The 20,883-nt window shown below is 40.2% G+C and overlaps 1 protein-coding gene across 13 annotated transcripts in view; it reads right to left on the bottom strand.

The window, feature by feature from the left end:
• The window catches only part of STARD13 (StAR related lipid transfer domain containing 13), a 513,739-nt gene that overhangs the window by 168,259 nt on the left and 324,597 nt on the right, over positions 1-20,883 (bottom strand). Inside the window, exon 1 of one of the 13 annotated variants that reach the window (XM_044381759.3) lies at positions 7,704-8,315. The exons of 10 other annotated variants lie outside the window; for them this stretch is intronic. In XM_044381759.3, the coding sequence (XP_044237694.1) occupies positions 7,704-7,872 (169 nt within the window). In that variant the 5' untranslated portion in view covers positions 7,873-8,315. Of the gene's footprint in view, positions 1-7,703; positions 8,316-20,883 lie in introns of those variants that run through there. 2 more of the 13 variants (XM_044381758.3, XM_026493121.4) reach the window with 2 other exon arrangements.

The following is a 20,883-nucleotide window of genomic DNA, read 5'->3' as shown; positions in this document are numbered from 1 at the left end:
GGAGAATTCAGGTCTGTTCAAACAATAGTGTACAAATTGTCATGGTCATCTGTGTGCCTGTCCCACCCTAGACTGCACCGTTCTATAGTGATTGCTATGGTCCTCTGTGGCTTTACAACATGGGGGTGCGCGCTAGACAGGCCAATTCCCCATGCATTCTGTTGTAACTTTTTTCCATTTTGTGGATTCTCTTCCAAAGTTTCATTCATAATGCAAAGGCTAATGTGCTATCTCTTTGTCAGCACAAGGAAAAATACCTTAAGAATATATTTGCAGGCTTCCTGAGAAACTTGTAAGTGGCTTATTCAACTAAATCAAACCAACTTGACTAATTAAAATGATCTACTACCTATTAATTCACTTTATTCTGTCATAGTGACAGAGACTTCACAGTAACCAAAGATACGTTCAGATCATGAAGTCAGAAATGGACTTTGAAAAAAAAAAAAAAAAGAAAGAAATGGACTTTGAGCCACACTCATCAATTCCTGAGTCTCAGAGAGTCCATATCCCACATCACGGATAGCCAAGGAGCATCTGACACTGCTGAAGAGTTTCCTGTTTCTTTCCTGTGGGGCAGTGACTCCACTTCCCAGCAATAATGGAATATCCTGAATTAGCTGTGATAATAGCAGACCCCTTTGGAATTTGCCCAGGGCTTCAGCTTTATCGTGGGTTAGACAAATTCAGAGCCAAAAAGCAATAATTTCTTCCTTCTGGCCCACCAGAACCTATCTTGTAGAGTTATCTGAAGACTGATTGCATTCTTGTTAGAATTATTAACTCGGTCCATATACCTAGTGCTTCAGTTTTCTGCCTGGCAAAAATGCAGGGGCCACCTAATCAGGTTAGAATCTTCTTTTGTTTGTTACTTTTTATAAAGAGATGTCCATCCTGTCTTTACCCAGATGATTTTTAGAGTATATGGAGATGGCCTAATTTGAAAACAAAAAGTACTTGCAATTTACTCTCCAAAATATAACCTCACGCTGTCTATTGCCCAATCCATGCAAGAAATACAGTCAAAGAGAATGATCTGAATGAACCCCAGGCCCTGAATCCTCCTAAATCAGTTTTTCCAAAATGTGTTCCCCAGGGAAAGTGGTTTTATAAGATGTCACTTCCTGGTATCCGGTGAAAAATGGTTTCATGATGAAATATACCAGTTGAAACAAAGTTAAATTACTTTCTTCAGGATTTCTCTGAACGTTTCACAAGTGTGAATTTCCAAAAAGGGAAAGAGGATATACTATTTCCCAACTTCCTTAACCACAGAAACATTTTTCCCTGAATATCTACCAGGACTAGTGTTCTGTGAAGCCAACTGAGAAAAGGTCTCTACACAGTCTCCACGCTATTTAGAGATTAAGCCGGAGAATCAGAGTGCATACCTGAACCTCCTTGTTCTGAGCCCCTCACCCCACGCCCAAGCATTTGTATTGAAAGATAATTTGTTGTTACGCCCCTGTTCACTGCGGGATGCTATAGGAAACTTGCAATTGGATTCGCCGTAGGAATGTTTAATTCATGTACCACATCTCCTTAGTGTTCCCTTTATGAGATTCGTATGAGAAACAGCTCTCATAGATCTAGTTCCTCAGAGAAAAATCTCCCAAACATCAGGTCCCAGGAAAAGCTGTGCTGGTATGCTTTTACCATGGACATGCCAAATCTTCCCCTGATCATGTTCTCCTCCTTGTTTAGATCAGGGAAGCTCAAGCTAAATTTATAGCCCACTTTTAGTAATTATTCAGTGCCTTATGTTTCATACTTTTATGTAATATCTCTCCCTAGCTTTATCATATTAATTAACCTACATTTTTCTCTTCATCAGCTTTATCTTTTTATAACCTTAACTGAGTTAAATATTATTTTATCCACTACTTAGATCCTATAGGTAATGCATTAGAATGTAAATGAAAATATGTTGTCTTTACCCATACCAAAATCATATTCACACTGCCCCTGAAGAGACAGAAAATGATTTTCTCATGATCCTTCATTCAAATACCATCTATGCAATTCATGGTCTCCTATCTTCTTGTATCTTCTTCCCTAGACTTCCCTAGACTTGTCCTCATACCTCATGAAATGCAGAGACGAGGCGCATCCTCATGAATGACCTGCCTCCATTAAATCCCAACTGATTTATTGTCCTTTGTATAGAGGTTTACCAGAACCCACTTATTTTCTCTCTAAGTTTGCTTGGGTCCTCAATTGGTGTTGCTTAGACTCAGAAGACTCAGAAGCACTGCCCATGATTAGGTGGCTAAGGGAAGGGGAACCTTGCTTTATAAGAGTGGACCAGGGTCCAGAATTTACATAGAATCAAAGCACTGACTTTGGGGAAAAGAGGAGAAAAAAATGAATCTCTAGTCACTTAAAGTAATATCATAAAATCCAAATTTGGCAACTGCCTGCATCTGGGATGTGTGTTTATAAAATTAGAGCTAATAAAAGCAGTGACGTGCAGCTTTGGATGTCTCAATTTGGTTAAAGTTAAACTCTCAACTTTTACGTGTGTACAAGCATATCGCTTTTCTCTACTTTCCCTCCAGTACTTATTTCTGAACTGCTCACATTCTTAACACTTTCATACATGATAACTTTAAAAATGTTACTCAAAGTTCATTGACTTAATTCATTGAACAGATTTTCCTGTAACTTTCGGTTACACAGTATCCTTTGTGGACAGGCCCTTCGGTCACCAGCATGGAACAGAAAAGAGGCTCTGATTCACGAAATGTGAATTTCCGACAGTTGCCACTTTTTTAAGAAAGAACTTGAGCAATACGTGACTGATGCATTCTCACCCTGTTTTCGTGTTCCATCTGTCCTTCTGCCAGTGTATCCACCCTCCACTTCTGAAAGTAGTTGGGTAAGAAAGTACTGGACACAGAGAAAGGGCGATTCCCAAAGCATAAATGATTGTTTAATTTCCGTGGATGCTCTCCAGTTGGTGGGGGGCTCACCCCCCGGGATGAACAAGGCCACCGTTTAGGTCGGGCAAATTCCCAAGATGCCATCCGACCTGATGGAGTAATGAGAGAGCCAGCACATCACTAATGGCCCAGTTCCATTCCCTGGGAACATAAGGAAGGCAGTTTATTCCACTCTTTGGTTAAGTTCAGCTCAGGTGCGATCTTTAAAAGGAGTCTCCAATAAAAAGTTAATGAAAATGCAAATCCGACTTTCACTAATTGTTCCAGTTGCAAAAATTTTCTACATTCTGTATTTTCTATCAAGAGGTCTTTTTTTTGTGAGAGTGGGGAGAGACACACACACACACACACACACACACACACACACACACACACACACACGGATGGACATGCTCTTATCCTTACAGTCCTTGCAATAGGCCAGGCACCACAATAACTCCATTTCACAGGCCTGGACTCCGGAGAAAGAAAGGTTTTTACAAGTTGGTTTATAATTGTACGTTATAATGACATTTAAATAGTCCACAAGACTGGACATCCTAACATTCCTATTAAATTGATAATGAGAGGGGCGCCTGGGTGGCACAGCGGTTAAGCATCTGCCTTCGGCTCAGGGCGTGATCCTGGCGTTTACAGGATCGAGCCCCACATCAGGCTCCTCTGCTGTGAGCCTGCTTCTTCCTCTCCCACTCCCCCTGCTTGTGTTCCCTCTCTCGCTGGCTGTCTCTATCTCTGTCAAATAAATAAATAAAATCTTTAAAATAAATAAATAAATAAACTGATAATGAGAGCATGAAACAGGTATCAAAGAAACATGTTCGGGTAGATAACTGAATGACATAAGAAAAATGTAAATAAGAATTGTCTCTCTAAAACAACACCTGTGATCTGAGCCCTAGAATTTTAGAGATGATGGGAACTTCACGTTTATTTAATCCAGACCCTTTATTTTATGGAAGAAGGAAAGAATGCCCAGAGAATTTATGACTTGCCCCAGATGACACAATTAATTAGTGACAGGTGTAGAACTAAAATCTGATTTTTGCTTTACCATTTCCTTGACCAGTTGTAGAAAAATTAGAAGCCACTGATTTATTCCACATTAGAAAGCTGCTCTGTTTCCTTTTCAGCTTCTATTATTTTAGGTTTATGTTCCTCTGCTTTGCACCCTCTTGTTCAAGGAGTTACTGACTCAACCATAGAGAGGACCTGAAGACCAGAAAAAAACCCGAGAAGTCGCAGACTGACCATCTTATTTTCTGATCAAGAAGCAGAAGCCCAGTGAGGTCCTGAAATCTGCCACAGTAAAAGAACGAGAGAGTGTCTAAATAAGAGCCTGCATCCCGGTCTCTTTTTTTTCTGGTTTGGTGAACTTGACTGCGATGGAGTCCACTTCATGCCGTTTTAAGCATTTAAAATGATTTTAAAAAATAGTTTAATAGCAAGACGAATTCTTTCACAAAGCAAATAATGACATTTATGTATTTGCTTAGATTTGGATCTTCCGAATAGCACGTGTGTGAGTGGATAGGTTTCCCGCATGGTGCACACATAGGCAATACAACATAGCCATCAAATAATGACACGAGATCCCAATTCTCCCTTCCTGTGGCCTAACATGCTCTGCTTTCACCTCCCCAGCATCCTCCCTCTTCCATTCCCCAGTGCCTGCTAATGAGGGACATAAAGACCATTATTATTTCCATTCTCTCTCCATACAACAATTTCCCCATTGATTCAGCGAGATTGTGGAGTAGGGATTATGGGCAGTATGACTTACAATACACTTTGACTTTGCAAAACCATATTCTCTCTTAAAGCTCTCTTTTAAAGGGACTCAAAACTCCAGAACTGTAAAGAAGGCTAGAGAAATGATGCCTGTTATTTTGGAACATACCATAAGATGAGCAAGTTTAGATTCATCCTGGGTTTGAGCAACTAATTCTGATCCTATGTATCATCAAAGATGCCTTTATTTCTTCTCTTTGTTTTTCCTTCTCCTGAGTGTATCCGCTGTTGAATCATGTCAATGCCATTCAATGATTAGCTCACTGTGATGAGGTCAGTGGGGAGCAACTTACTCTTGTTTGCACTGTTCCCAACAGCCAGGAGAGATTATGATCATAAGTAATAATGCTCCAAATTATATTAATACAATGCTAAATTTTCCTTGAAAGATCGACAGTAGAGTAATGTAAACAATCTTGCTGATGTTGCTGTCATTTCGATACTGATATGTGAACTACAAAAAATAATGGTGTTATTAATTTAATATGCACTGGATAAACTTTAATTGAATGATTAGTAAAGTAACTTGACATCATGCACTATTGGACACTAACTGTTCGAGGAAGGTAAAACACACAGCACTTTGCTTGCATCAGCGAAATAAAACCTGACTGGAAATCTCACTGTGGTGACCAATTCTGATCCTGTCAAATGGCTCATTACTGCATCCTGAGTAGAAAAGACTGAAATGTCTTTGGCATATTACAGACTCTAAAATCAACCACAGGTCCAATACTTCAACACTCAAAAATCAAAAACAGTTTAGTGTATCGAAGAGCATGGGCTTCAGAGTTATATTCAAATACCAGCTCCTACTATGTAACTTGAGAGAAGTTACTTGACCTCTATGTGCCTCTGTTTTCTGACCTTTAAAATGGGTATAATAGCTTGTATTCCCAGGACCTTTTTTTTTTTGAGGGTAAAATAAATTGAAATATATATATATATATATATATATATATATATATATATATATATATATATATATGGCTCTTGGAGCAATGCTTGAAACATTCTAAATGCTCAATCAGTATTCTCTACTATTACAGTGAAACGATCTAATAATACAGTAAACCTAGTAAAATCATTTTGCTTCTGTTTTCAGAAGCTCACTATACTATACTATGGCTTACTATACAACTGTATGATATCAATAAACGATGAGTTCCCAACCACTGGACTGTTGGAATTCCTTCATGCCTCCCTATGATCTTCATTATCACTCTTGATTTCTAGGCATTCATTGGCTTCAGACATCCCGTTGCTCAACACAGAAAGGTGAGAATGCTCACATTTTCCATTTAGGCAAATGAAACAGACTCATAGTACACTTTCAATGATCATGCATGTGTTCATAACTTCAAATCTTCAACGGGAATACAAACTTCATCCCAAAAGAACATCAAGAATTTTAATGAAATCAATTATTGTAAATACATTTAAAGAGATCCACAAAGCAACTTCAAACGATTTCTATATGCAGTGTTTCCAACATAATACACTTTATATGCATACTGGAGAATATTACCGAGTGTAGATTATAAATCATCACCAAACATTTGTCAAGCCCCTACGTCCATAGTGATGATGGCATCTGGTAAAGTACCACTGTCAGAGATCTCTAGAGCTAAAATGAAGCTAGTTTTTATTCTAAGCCTAATGTATTTTTAAATCAAGCCACAGGGAAATAATTACTTTTGTTTCTATTCAATCAAGACCTGAACACTGAGTTTATGGAATGACATAATATCCTTCCTGAAATCAGACTGGTATGTAGGTCCAGTATCCTTCACACATAACCAGTTCCTGAACCTTTACAAACAAATCCTAATTTCCAAGGAAACAATCTCATCAACTGCTACTCGCGAGAATACATATTGTTCCTTTTGGAAACATTACAATAAGATTTTCACGATTACAAACCCTAACTTCCCTTCTAAAATTCAATATAATCTTAAATTCATTAATTTAAGTGGAAATTGTATTTGTATAATGGCTCTAGAAATTGCTGGTAAGTTTTGTATCACCAATATAACAATTCTGTTACTTTTTCTTGTTTTAGTCCAGGAGGGGTGGGTCATAAACTTTGTAAACTTACTGTGATCATGTGGTTATTCGGTGCGTGTCTTTTAAATGAGAACCACTTAGGGGCTTCCTAGGAATGTTTTCATTTTCAAGCTTCTATAGATCTGCTCTAAGATAAGGAGCATGTTTTAACTATTTTTGGAAAATGACGAGTTTTAGTGATGCCCAGACCGTTGATCTACTTTACTTTTACTTAATTTTTTTTGCAGAGAATAAAAAGGAGTATCTGGCAACTTGTAATCAATATCCTCTTCCCTCTCCTCAGGAAGCTGGTACTTCTAAGCACAGGTCACAAGCTTTGTTTTGAACTTAACAGGCACCTTTATCCTTTACCAGAAAAACAATATCAACAAATCAGAGGCAACCACTGACATAAGCATACAAATAGAGGATGTGATTTTGGTTTTCAGCCCAATGGCCTTAAGAACAGAATTCTAACTTTCCCTTGTCACTAAGAGCGTTCTAAAGAATCTGGGCAGGGTGCAAGTCAGTCCCCTCCTAACCCCCCGATCAAATAAACAAATGTCCAAGTTTTAAACGTGACAGAGAGTGAGCAACCTGCAGAAAAGCTCCTAAAATACACACGGAGTAAACCTGTCTCGTTTATTGTGTCGGCACACATAAATTTTGGAAAGAGATGATACACCATCCTATCATGAAGTTTTCTGCGCACTGTATGTTGAGTTATGTGGCAGCTAAGCGCTGTCACTGCTGGCTTAAACCTGCTGCCTGAAGTTATTTCTAAAAGCTACAAGCGGCGTGGCACAGAAATCCAATGTATTGTAAAGTGAAAACAACAATGTAAAACAAACAAACAAAAAACTGGGTTAGCACCAAATAGAGACAAAAATCAGAATTAGCAACCGCCTGCCACTACCGGCCACTCACCTTGTTGAATTTTAGTCACTAGCTGATGGCGTGCTAGAATCCGGCTCATCCTGTAAGGAGAGCGTCTCGTAGTCTGATCAAATCGCAAGTACATCTCCTGGCCCTCAGGTGTCATGGAATTTAGATAGTAGCAGCCTGAAGCTGGGGTCCTGGGGCCCTGACTGAACATCTCGGCAGATTTTCCTTTTGCCACCTCAGTCTGCCCTGTGGCTGTTTCCGTCCGTCTCCAGTCTCACTCAGTCAGAGAGCAAGGCACCCAGCCCGGCGGAGCTCCCCACACCAGGCGATTTTTAAAAAGAAAAAAGGAGTGCCAAAAGCCACAACTCGGAATTCCAACCCCCCGGCCCTCACGTGACGCCGGGCAGCCAATCAGAGGACGAGAGGAGACTGGGAACGTACACAGTCACCCGGAGCCCCGCAGACCGGCGGGTCCCGCCGCCGAGTTCCCCCCGCAGAGCGGAGGGCAGACGCGAGCACTGGCCGTGCCCCAGAGCTGACTAAGCGCCAAGAAGCAGCACTCCCTAAAAGAGTTAAAAAGAGAAGGGTAAAAGAACAGGCAGTAGAAGAAAAAGAAGCCCTGGGCACAGATTTCCTTCCCGGCTATAAAAGTTAGAGAAAGCCCGTTTGCTTGCTCCAACGCAGCTGCCGCCAGGTAAAAAAGAAAAAAAAAAAAAGAAAGAAAGAAAAAAAGGAAGGGTGTGATAAACGTCTTAAATGAAAAGCGACTTCAAATAAGCATAAACAGCTGAGTATGTTACCACCCTGCATTACAAAGAAATGAATCAAATAAAGCTCTTCCAGCGAAAAATAAACTTTCAAGTGCTTTAACACGCGGAGGAGAAACACTACAGATTCCTGACCCGCAGTGGGAAGCGGAGAGCTCTCACAGATGCCTGGGAGAGCCAAAGGGCAGGAGCAAGCACATTGGCAAGTATCTGCTCCCCTGTAATTTGTCTACTTGCCCAATCTTTAATCACCAAGAAACAAAATAGCTATGAAGTGCCTATCCCATTTATCCCTAGCCTGCCCTGAATCTCTGTAAGGATTCGGACTGGAGCAAAGGTACTGTCGCCAAACTGCCATGATCAGTAGAGAAGTTACACAAAAGCCCAAGGCTTTCACAGACCTTATGGAAAAGGTGTCTCAAAAAAGACAAAAAGACAATGTTGGGGAAGCAGCTGTTATTTTTGACTGAGGTGATCACAGCAGGACACACAGAGAAGACAAGAAGACATTCCGTGGGGTGGGTTTAAAAAAAAAATGAGTGGGCTTCTGACAAGCAGAGGCGGAGGAGGGCTTTCCAGGAGGGTCTGTGCCCACACGTGTGGAGATCAGGAACCAGGACGTGTTTAAGGAAACTGTGAATAATTCAGTTTGGCCCTATCTGAGTATCCATGTGGGAATAATTAGAATTTTTTCCCCCTATTTTTCCTCTTTAATATTATTTGATGTGAAGAGAAAAAGTCCATAGAAAACATTATTGAATTCTGAGCCTGGGGCTAAACGAATAAAGTTCTTTGAAAAAGAAGCATATGGCCAAGCTGTTCTTATATTTGGCTGACTTAAACTGAAACATAGCCTGGCCTGCGATTTATAGCCCTCATGATGAAAAAACTCTCAATTAAAAGTTTAGCAGGACATAAACTAGGACCCTAGTTCTGGTTACTGTGGCTAACGGTGGTCAGCCCTAACACCTTTCCCTGTGGGAGTTTTTGCTGGCCCGCTTCTGACCGGCAGCTCATCTCGCATAACTATCCTACTACGTAAATGAACAGAGCCTACGGTAGAATATACTCTCTCTTATGGTGGCACTTGCGAGCCTCTTCTGGTAACTATGCAAGAGTAGCCAAGTGCTACGTTTTCAATAGCATCACAGTAGAAAAGGAAAGAAAGATCTCACTGGGTTATACAGTTCTCTTTCCATTCTTATTTAGGGTTTGATCAGAGTTTTGCCATTCCGAGCCATCTTTTGTGGAGGGTGACAGGGATCTAAGGTCTAGTGACTCTGGTATACCAAAGGCACAGGCATTACCGATGGACCGGGTTAGCACTACACTTCCATATTAGATGCCTGTAAGGCCCGTTCCAAGCTCACAAACTCAGATCCTGCACTGGTTGCCATCTGATGGAGATGCTAATGGCAGCTACTCCTGTTCTGATAGTCCAACATTAGGGACATCCCTGCCGTTAAACAAACGTGTTCAAGCCAGACACCTGGCAGTTTCCACTTTTCCACTGGGAGAGAATGGAAGGAGGATGGAGAGAGGAAGAAGACCATGGAACTTAGGAACTTGGGATATATTCCAAAAGCCAAGCAAAGGGAAGGAAAAGGCAGAAAATAATATTTTGTTGCTTTATAGCTGTGAATAACACTTAAAGATTGGCCTTTCCCAGTGCCAACCTGGTAGTTCATTAGTGACTTGGCTACATTTTAAGAATAAATGGAATGATTCTCTCTGAGAAGTACTGCAGTGTATCATGGCCAGTTTAGTATTAAAAAAAAAAATCACAATGCCTCCCTTCTGCATTGAAAGTCCTGAGGTGTTTGTTCTGAAAACATCAATGATTTGTATCCTTTGACATATAGGAGTAAACATGTATACTTTGATATATATGTAAAGAGAGGCAACAACAGGAAGCATAGTATTTCATAAGAGATTGGCAATGCAGAACGAGAATTAAATGAAAATTAAGAAAAAAAGGGAAATTTCTATTTGCTGATTAAAAGAAAGACAACTTAGAATAAAGCCTAATTTTTCTAAAAATCAGTCTAAGTTTTAATAAGGGGATCTATGAAGGATTATGTAGCAGCATTTCTGCCTCTAAGTTTTATTTTTATGGTTCAAATAGTAGCTATAAATCCATGCAACTGCTCCCCATGTTTTTGCCATTTCAAATGTCCGAAATACCATATTTAAAGCAGATAAATAACACTGCTTTCTTATGAGTGCCCATAACGCCTTGTTTCATGCTAATGTATTGCTATGAAACCCACGCCCTTTTAATGAATGTTTTTTTCATTATTTGGTCCTAGTGATCAAATAATAACCACTGGGTGGGCAGTTCTGTTCTGTTTGTTGTAAATGTGGAAGCGAGAAGCTGCTGATAATCTATCTTCTCTGAGCTGATAACGTCCTCCATGCATCTAGTTGACAGAACTCTTCATTTTCACTGGCGAGTGAGTGCCAGAGAAATCAGAGAGAGGGAGAAAGTGCTGAAAACCCAAGTTATCTTTCAAGATTGATGCTGGATTCCTTCCTTTCCAATTCCTTTAAAAATGAGGGAAATGGATAGCACTAGCTTTAAGTTTTCACCTCTTTTCCTCTTTCCTACTTTGGTCAAGAGCAATCCTCACTCCTATTATTTCAGGGATGGGATCAACAGATGATTATTGGGACCCAAAGAGAGCAATTAACAGAGAAGGGGAATTGGATGGATACCCATCCAACTCAATTTCAGTTCACGTCATGATCTCAGGTTCATGGAATCGAGCCCCACATTGGGCTCTATGCTCAGCATAGAGCCTGCTTGGGATTCTCTCCCTCTCCCTCTGCCTCTCCTCCCTCTCTCTCTCTCTTTCTGTCAAATAAATTAATAAGTCTTAAAAAAACAAAAACAAAGCAAAACGAGGAAGGGAGAGGTGGGAGGGACTAACAGTGTTGAGCACCTTCTATATGCCAGTCACGTCTTTAATTAATGTCCACAGCAAACCCCTGTGGTATCCTATTTTATAGAACAGGAAATTAAGACTCCCAGAGGTGAAGAGATGTCCTAGGTCATATAGCAACCAAGTGTAGAGCCACTGTCTATCTCTAAGGTGATAATATTTGAACTCTTTCCACTATCACACAAGAGGGGCAGGGAAAGGGAAACTGTGGCACTGAGAGTGTGCTGGGGAAACTGGATAGAGGAAAGGATTTTCATAGGATATATTGAAAACCATCTTAATCCTGTTTAATTGCATGTGATACTGGAATGCCTAAATGAAAATACAGTTGACCCTTAGACACCACAGATTTATTTATGGGGATCGACTTCCATGCAGATATTTTTCAATAAATATATTGGAAACATTTTTGGAGACTTGCAACAATTTGAAAAAAATTGCAGACAAACCACATAGCCTAGAAATACTGAAAAAAAATGTGAAAATGCCAGGTATTATTGTAAGAATACAGTATATAACACATACAACGTACAAAATATGTGTGAATCGACTGTTTATATTACTGGTAAAACTCCTGGTCAAGTAGGCTATTAGCGGGTAAGTTTTTGGGAAGCCAAGTTACACACAGACTGCATGGGGGTAGGAGCCCCTAAGCCCTGTGTTGTTCAAAGGTCAGCTGCATAGCATGGGCTGGCTGAATTCTTGTAGCGGCTGAGGTGCAGCTGTCTGGAGAGCAAGCTACACGGCCCAGACCCGTTAATTAACCAGTGAGAACCATGGACCCTCTTCGGAGCAACCCAAGGCTCAGAACTGGAGACCCACCAGCTCCCACCCACCCCAACCTTAACGTGCAGAAGTAGCTTGACTGTCTTTTTGTTTAGCAATCCCTTTTGCAGGGAAAGCTGTTTGTCCTCGGCTTTCTGTTCTTCCTCGCAGCTAATTCTGCATATTATCTTACCTTTCCCTGGGAATTTCCTCCCAATGCAAACACTCCAAACACAGTCAAAACTCTGAAATCTGACCACTAAACAAAACGTTTGCTGTCAAGTCTTTTGATAGATAATCACAGAGTAGTGCTCAGTGGAATCATGTGTATACGCAGAAGAAAGCTAGGTGCACTTTTACAGAAGCCAGGAATGGCTCCCTGTGCTTTCATCTGTCTACTGCTCCTTCGACTCCTTCACACACATTCCAGCCTCCTCATCATCCTGTTCAGAGGGAGCCAAAGTAGTTCTGCCAAGCAGGAAAAAAATGTTGGAGATCTAAGTGGTAGGAGTAAAAAGCAGAACAGATTTGAAGGGCTGCTTTTGAAATTCCTTGAATCCCAAAGTTGTAGGTTAATGGCAAAGCCTTCCTGTGGGTTCTGAAGCTCACTTTGAGAATTTCCACCAATCGATTTGTGGGGTATGTGCCCAACTCTGTGCCAATAAGTTTTCCCAATATGCCCCACACGCCCAATGACCAATGCAGGCAAGCCACTAACATTTGTAGCCATGACCAGGACCCTCCATGAAAAGTTTCAGAGTGGATTCTCTTCTGATTCAGCTTCACCAGCTCTAGACCAGTTAGAGTCCAGCTGCTGCTGCTGGACTTGGGGATAGTAATAGATTTGCTCTATTTTGTCTCTCAGCCCTCCCTACTGTCTTTGGTTAACTTTGCCTGTATGGGTCTCCAAGAGCACATGCACTGCCCTCATGCCATCCCCTGGGGACCCAACCGTCAGCCCCAGTTCATATGGCAAGCGATCTGGTCTGACTTGTTCTGGGCTCATTGCCTACACCCATCATTCCAGCCAAACCAAAATTCTTTCATTTTGCTAAGTTGTTTCAAAGATCTGGAACTGTGTGATTTCCTCTTCTTTCACCCTGTCAAAACCTATTGCCTTCAGAAATATTTTCATGACTAATGCAAAAATATTTAGTATTAACAGTCATGTTAATACCTGTAAATAGTCGTTACGTGGCCCATTAATTAGAGTAGCTTGTTACATGCTAATATGGAATCCACTTATTCATTGTAACTCCTATTGGCATTAAGTTTTTACATCTTGGACTTGGAAAGGATATTAAACATCTTCTAGCCCAACCACTCAGCTATTATACAGATCAATTAAGTAATACTCTACCCACATAAATGAATTGTTGTATCTCACTGAAGACTACAAACTGTTTAAGAAAGTTTTTCCTTATAATTTTCATCCACTGACTCTAATTCTGCCATTTGAATTAAATAGGACAAATCTACTCCTTCTTCCGTATGCTTGTCCTTCAGATGTTTGTAGAAAGCCAAACCGTTCCTTATAAGAATTTTTTTTTTTTTTTTTAGGCCAAGCATTCCTTTACATCAAACCACACGCAACTTCAGACAACCAATTGCTATCTTTTGGATCTGGTCCAGTCTGTTAGTATCTCTGTAAGAATATGGCTCCTCCCCTAAACTTAGAGCCCTAGGCATGGCCAAGCACAGTAGTATACGGTACAAATTGTGCAGACCTCCTGCATTCAGGACATTGTATTTTTGCTGATCCAGTCTAAGATAGGGGAGATTTGATTTTTTTAATATATATTTACTCAATCATTAATTCAGCATGGGCTGAATGCTTGTACAGTACTATAGTAAGTATGGAAGACATGAAGGTGAATATGATATAGTCCCTGCCCTCAAGGGAGAGTCTGCCAGGGAAGATAAGAAAGAAACTCACCATTACACCAATGATAAGTGTTATGTAGCAGGCTATCTCCATTCCCTCATACTGCTTTATAGTCAACCTAAGTGCTTAAGTCATGTGGTATTTATGTGTCTTCATAAAATCTGCTGTTAAATGAGTGTTCTCTATTCTGCATTTAACAAATGACCTTTCAAACTAAAAACAAAAACAAAAAAACAGGTCTTTCAACTTATTGGAATTATTGAGATATTTTCAATTCCTGATTGTCATGTCTGAACCATGTCTATTTCATTCACGTTCCATACTTAATGCCTATCACAAGGCCTGAAACACAGTAGGAAATCATAGAAGTTGGTTTAATCAAGACCATAGAAGTTGGTTTAATCAAGGATTATATAAATACGTGAACAAACGATAACCTGAATTTTTCCAAAGATCTAGAATGTCTACAATGTCTAGAGGAATGGATGCATATTTTTTTAGGCAATTATCATAAATTTTGCTGTTGTTGTTACTACATTTGGATTGGGTAAGAACTGGACGGTAGATAATTCAAGGTTTTATTCTCCAGAAAAAACCTTAAATGCACATATTTCAGTTTGTTGGTTCGTGGCAAAAGTATATACTTTGACCAACAAATCAGGGCAATTTAAGGTTTCTCGCGAAAATGAGGGAGCCTGGAGGGATGAGCAATCCTTGTTCCGCAGAGAGAGGTTGAAAGGCATTTAAAAAAAACAAACAAACCCACTATCTTCCTTAGCTCTGAATCAGCCTCAAATTTTACAAGTGTGCCTGCTGTGTCTTCAGTTAAAAGGTGAACAGCGTGGGGTCAGTTGCTCTTCATGGACCCATACTGCTTCTAGGTTATCAACCACCTCTGCTTCTTCACGCTCATAAATATCTTTTAATAATTCTCACACTGATATTGCTGGAGATTTTAATTAATTTACTGTCTGGTATTTTCTAGGAACTATGTGTTTTTGCCCTACTTGAAAATAAAGGTAATTGTTCATTTTTGGTGTTTCTTTTCTTTCTTTTTTTGAGGATTGCTTCAATTACTAGAGGGGATATTTGGGATTTGTCAGCACTTAGAAATTTATCCTCATTTACATCAAGTTAGATTCTATAAACTCTTTCCCTTTCTTAAACAGGTGAATATATTTTCTTAATGTTGACTCAAATTATAATTTGAATATAAAAAAGAAGCTTGCTCGTTAAAAAAATCCTATGATGAGTCCTTTGGAAAATCCTCCAAATTCTCCCCATTATCTGTTTCGTAAATATTTGAGATTGCCCAGTGAAAGGTACACCACTGTTTATATTGTATGCTGGCCTGTTGCATTTTTCATATAATTGCTTCCCATCTGGCGTCATGCAGCAGTTGGGCACTAAGTAAGGTTTGCAAATAATCATGGCCCACATACTGTGGATGAATAAGGGTGTGGTATTAATGATGCAATTGCATTTCTTATATATTTAAACCAACATAACTTTTTGGATAAATTCAGCTCAGTACACTAAGAATATGACAGAATGCTTTCCCTCCTTATTCCTAATAGAAGACCATTCATCTACACTTTAAAGCATGACAAGTGATGTAAGGAGGAGAAACAGCATTAAAACACATTCCATAAAGAGAGAAGCACTAAGAGATTGAGAAGATATGGAGACCCGTTTAAAGCCCTAGATATCAGTATCAATGGCACTTTGCATGATGAAGAAGACAAATTTCGGGGTTTATGGCTGGGCAACAAGGGGAGATTCCTCTTTTGGGTTGGGAGGAATGATTTCACCAAAGGTGATTCCAGTATAATGAAAATATGATTTTTTATTGGCATCTTGTTTCTCATAAATAGAGATAACGCCACTAATTAACACATATTACAGTATCTTTCTTTTACTCTTTCCTAGTCAAACATTCTAGTGCATACATCATGTCAGGTACAATGCGAGGCACCCGTGGTACAAAGGTGAACTTGACACTGTCTCTCTTCTTCGCAGTGGGATTTATCATGGCAAAAGCTGAGGACAGTTACAACCACCAGACTGCATTACAGGTGCTACAACAGAGGTGTGCAGAGGTGTCTGCGGGAGCAGAGTAGCTAGATCAGAACAGGACCAAATTCATTCAAACAGCAGGAAAAGTAATGCTGAGCCTGGAGGGATACATATCTGGGTGAGAAGAAGGTGAAGACAATATCAAGAAAAAAAAAATGCTCATGAGAAAGAAAATGATACATCAATATTTTCCTACGCTATGCTCCCTTCTTTAATTAATAAGAGGACTTAGTATTTCAAATCACCATGTTATAGAGACCTCTTGGATTCTAAGACTCAACTTGAAAGGACACCCCCCTCCCTCAAATGTTCCTCATGATTCATTCTCCCCTTTCTCCACCAAAGCTCTAAAGAGGGGGATGCTTTTCAGCTCCACCTATTTCCTGGAGGTCATTGTCCTTTTAGAAGAAGGACTATGGTGAATAATGGTAAAGAACTAAGAGGGCAAACTGGACTCAAGAGTTATAGGCTTGGGCAGAAGGAAGAGAGGTCTGCCAGAAGGGTTCACAGTGACAATACGTGTAGGAAGTCCTGAATCTACCCATCAAATGGTACTCTGGCATTGTGAAACAAACCATCCTTTGTCTAACCCGCTTTCAACATCAGTACAATGCTACTTCTAAAGATAAAGCAGGTTTCCAAACCTATCCCCATCATAGCTTCCCTTGAAAGTTCTTTACCCCGGTGTTCCTTTGAATTAAGGGAAGAAAAACTACTGCTTGGCTGTTATGCCTGTTTCATATAGCCTTTCTGTAAGAGTTCCTTTCTGCTCTAGAATATATGTGTGTATATAAATATACAGAGACTGTCCTAAGATTTCTCATGTTATTATTTCTTTAGAACTTGATATTTATTGAAGTACGCAGCGGCCTCTGGCCAACCTCCGAGAGCATCAACATAATCACACTGTCTCTTAAGACACAGACCTGTTTAAACAGACCAAGTACACCATAGATAGCTGGGCGTGATTACCTTCTCTTTATGCTGCTCCACCAAGATGACTCAACACTAATCAATCCCAGGAAAATACAAAGTACCAAAAATATGTTTGCTCCATAGAAGGATAGAACATACCAAAAGCTACTCTCAGTCTTTGATGAACTTAAAATACTTCATTCTCTGACTTTGGGAGTCTCAGGAACTGTCCTTGGCCTTGGTTTCTTTCTCAATACGGATTACCTTAGAAAATCCAGTTTCATAGCCTTCTGTTAATCAATCAGTGTATTGTTGCATTTGGAAAATGCAGGGCGCAGAATGCTGTGGTATCTACTACAATTACATTTTGTAAAAAAAAAAAAATATATATATATATATATGTATACATTTTTAATGCATAGTAAAAAAGATTAGAAGAAAACACATAAAAAATATAATTATGTCCACTTTTAGGATGGTGGAATTATGGGTGAGGTCTTTTAAATTTCCATTTTCTAAATATTCTATCATATGACTAATATTTCTTATAAAATAAGGGGATCAGGCCTAACTAGTGACTCACATCAGGAGGTGTGGAGAAGGACCTCAGCCTCGGCTTATTTCCAGCTGCATCTGTGTTTCACAGATGAAAGACCGAGAGAAGACAAATCTGCACAAAAATGATAGATATTGTCTAATATAGCTTGAACTTCCTTAGGGCACACAATATTAGGCAAAATTAGGCAATTTTAGTGTTTAGTGTTAAAATTAGTGTTCAAAATAAAAGAAAGAGAAAAAGAGAGAGAGAAAGAGAGAAAAGTCTATGGATTCCTTTTTCAAAATGCCTCTCCCATCCATTCCTTCTTGCCTTGTTGTTTCTACCACGTGGGGACCAGCCCTCTCACCTCATGGACTCTGACCGTCCCGCTTGTGTCTTTGTGTCGACCCTTGCCTACCTGAGTACCACCCAAACACCACAGAACCCTTAGCTTCTCAGGACAGCACTTCCATTATATTACTTGCCTGTTCAAAACACCAAATAATGTCCCAGTTCTACCTGGGTCTTGAGACACTTCAAGTGTCCCTTTCCTTATCTACATATGGTTCATATGTATATGTGTACACATAGATCATATATAACTGGCCAAGTACATATGATGATCTTTCCCTTCCCATCCTTTGTTTCAACTGGATCACCATCTAAATCAAGAAAAAAAGTGGGGGCGCCTGGGTAGCGCAGTCATTAAGCGTCTGCCTTCGGCTCAGGGCGTCGTCCCGGCGTTCTGGGATCAAGCCCCACATCGGGCTCCTCTGCTGGGAGCCTGCTTCTTCCTCTCCCACTCCCCCTGCTTGTGTTCCCTCTCTCGCTGGTTGTCTCTTTCTGTCGAATAAATAAATAAAATCTTAAAAAAAAAAAAGTAACTAGTTGAAAGAGGACTTTGTACCACTTCTTGAGTGTTGCCTTTAGGGGAAAGATTCACTGGGAGCACTAGGAACTGTCAACTGCACAGACCCGATCTCTAGATATACGAAAGGACCTTCTTGGCTCTTCCTGGTTTTAAAACCTGGGATCGATAACATGTTATGTCCTTACAGCTATTTTCTAAGAGCTGATATTTACCTCTGTTTTGAAATACACATAAGCATCCTAAAGGTCTAGCCTTCCCCAAATAAGCAAAACCCATTTAAATAATATAAGGGTGACGCCAAGAAGCATTTGGACAAAACATGGTCTATACACTTTTTATCCAAATACTTCCTGAAAATTGACTCAGAAGTGCTGTTTTTACTAGTGTATTTCAAATTCTAATTTAAAAAGAAACTTTGAAAGACACTATTGTTTTCTGAGAGTGGGGGGAAGAGAACGTGATTTTAAAGTTAGACAGCAAAACAAAACAAAACAAACTTGGCCCATAATGACTCAGATCTGGATACGGACGGTCCCTTTTGGTACCCCTTGGGTTCCCTGGGGTCAGGGTTGGGAAATCATTCTGTGGTTCTCCTAAATTTTGCACAGAGGCAACCCTTCCATACTATATGTTTATCACCCTGCTGTAAATAATTAGATGAATGGGCCCAGGCATTTGGAATCACTTTTATTCAACAACTCTTTTTTGAACTCCTACTCTGTGGCGGGCAATGTTCTTAGTGCTGGGAATGCAGCAACGAGTAGAACAATGACCTCTGTCCCAGCGAGGCTCGTGCTCTAGCCGACGCACATCATAGCATGCGTGTATGAACTTGGGATTCATGAGCCATCTAAATTCTGGAATTGTTTACAAAATCTTGTGCATATATTCGCTTCTCTAGAGCATAGGTTACTAGATTTTATCAGATTTCCAAAAGACGTGCTGCAACTATCAAAGTGTTTTTAAATGACTCTAAGGCATAGTTCTAGAACACCTAGAACCGTGGCTTTGGAGTCAAGTCAGTGTGTATTCAAAGTCAGGCTCTGCTACTTATTAACTATATGAGCTTGGGCAAATAAAAATTCATTCATTTTTCCTCACCTCTGTTTCCTCATCTATAAAACTGAGGTTAGGCCTCATAAAGCTCTCGTGAGGGTTGAATTAGATTATGTATGTGACACTGTAAGGTTGGTGTCTCCCTCCCCCATCCTCATCTTGTAGGTTCCCATCCAAAATATGAGTGAGAACTTTGAATCAAGTACAAAGCACCAAGATAGAATAGGTTGTCTTCAATCGCTCAGGGGTCCTCATCCCCAGCGGCTTTCAATTTCCATATCGGAAATGTCATACGTTAGCAAGAAAATCCTTTCCAAACTGAAAGTTTATGATTCCATGAGATCACCAGGATTCTAACTACCAAAAAGGTGGATGCCTAGACTTTTCTTTGGAGAGTATTTTATGACCCAGTGAACAGCCAAACTTTGTTCTTTGATTCCTTGAGTAGACTAGATGCTTGTGTTAAGCTATATAATGATATTTGGTGCAATTCTCCTAGTATAACTCCAGAAAGACAATACTCATGATGGTAATGAAATTGCCTTTCATTTATTCAGCATTTTAAAATTTTTAAAGATTTTTAAAATGATAAATGTAAGCCCTTCATTGTATTTGATAATGAATACAACCATTTAAAACAATACTTTGGAAGGGCGTAGAAGGCTCTGTTTAGTTTTACCCCTGCTTCCGCTTGCAGCCTCGATAATCACATCCCTCCTCTTGCTCTGTGGTCCAGGGACACTGGCCTTCTTTCTGAGGGCAGTAAACACGCCATTTCCTCTTCCTGGGCTATAACACCAAGTACCCCTAGACTGGTATCATCCCCACTACTCAACGCCCATTCCCTCAAGGATCCTTACCCAGCCTCTCTACAGTTCCCTGCGGCACCCTGTAGCATCTCCCTTGTAGCCTATCATAGCTGCGTTGTGCTATGGTGGGGGGAGTATTAGATGAACATCTGTCTCTTCCCCTAGTTTGTACATCCCATGAAGTCAGGGACCATGTGTACTGCTGCTCATGATTGTATCACAGAACTTAGCCCAGCGCCTGGCACCTAGGAGTGAATACTACATTTTGGCAGAATGGAATGTTGAATGATAGGCAAATAGGATGGATGGCATTTTCACTCTGCATGGGAGAAACGAAGCGATTTGCACAAGGGCATCTGACCACTCCGTGGGGTTGAAGCATGGGCACCCAGTGCCCTGACTGTTACTTTATCCCCCCTCCCACACTGTATCTTCTCTTCTCTCTCCTCTTCCGAACCGGACTCTGTTCTAATCAAAGATGGGTAATATGCCTTTTACTTTAGTAGGTGAAGTCTTGGTTTATAGAGCGGGACTTAACCTAAGAGAACCCGAAGCTGCTGATACATACCGAATGTCACTCTCAGTCAAATTCTTCTCT

The sequence above is a fragment of the Ursus arctos genome, unplaced genomic scaffold, assembly GCF_023065955.2.
Source record: "Ursus arctos isolate Adak ecotype North America unplaced genomic scaffold, UrsArc2.0 scaffold_10, whole genome shotgun sequence".
In the NCBI taxonomy this organism is placed as follows: Eukaryota; Metazoa; Chordata; class Mammalia; order Carnivora; family Ursidae; genus Ursus; species Ursus arctos.
This window is presented reverse-complemented; position numbering and strand designations above follow the sequence as displayed.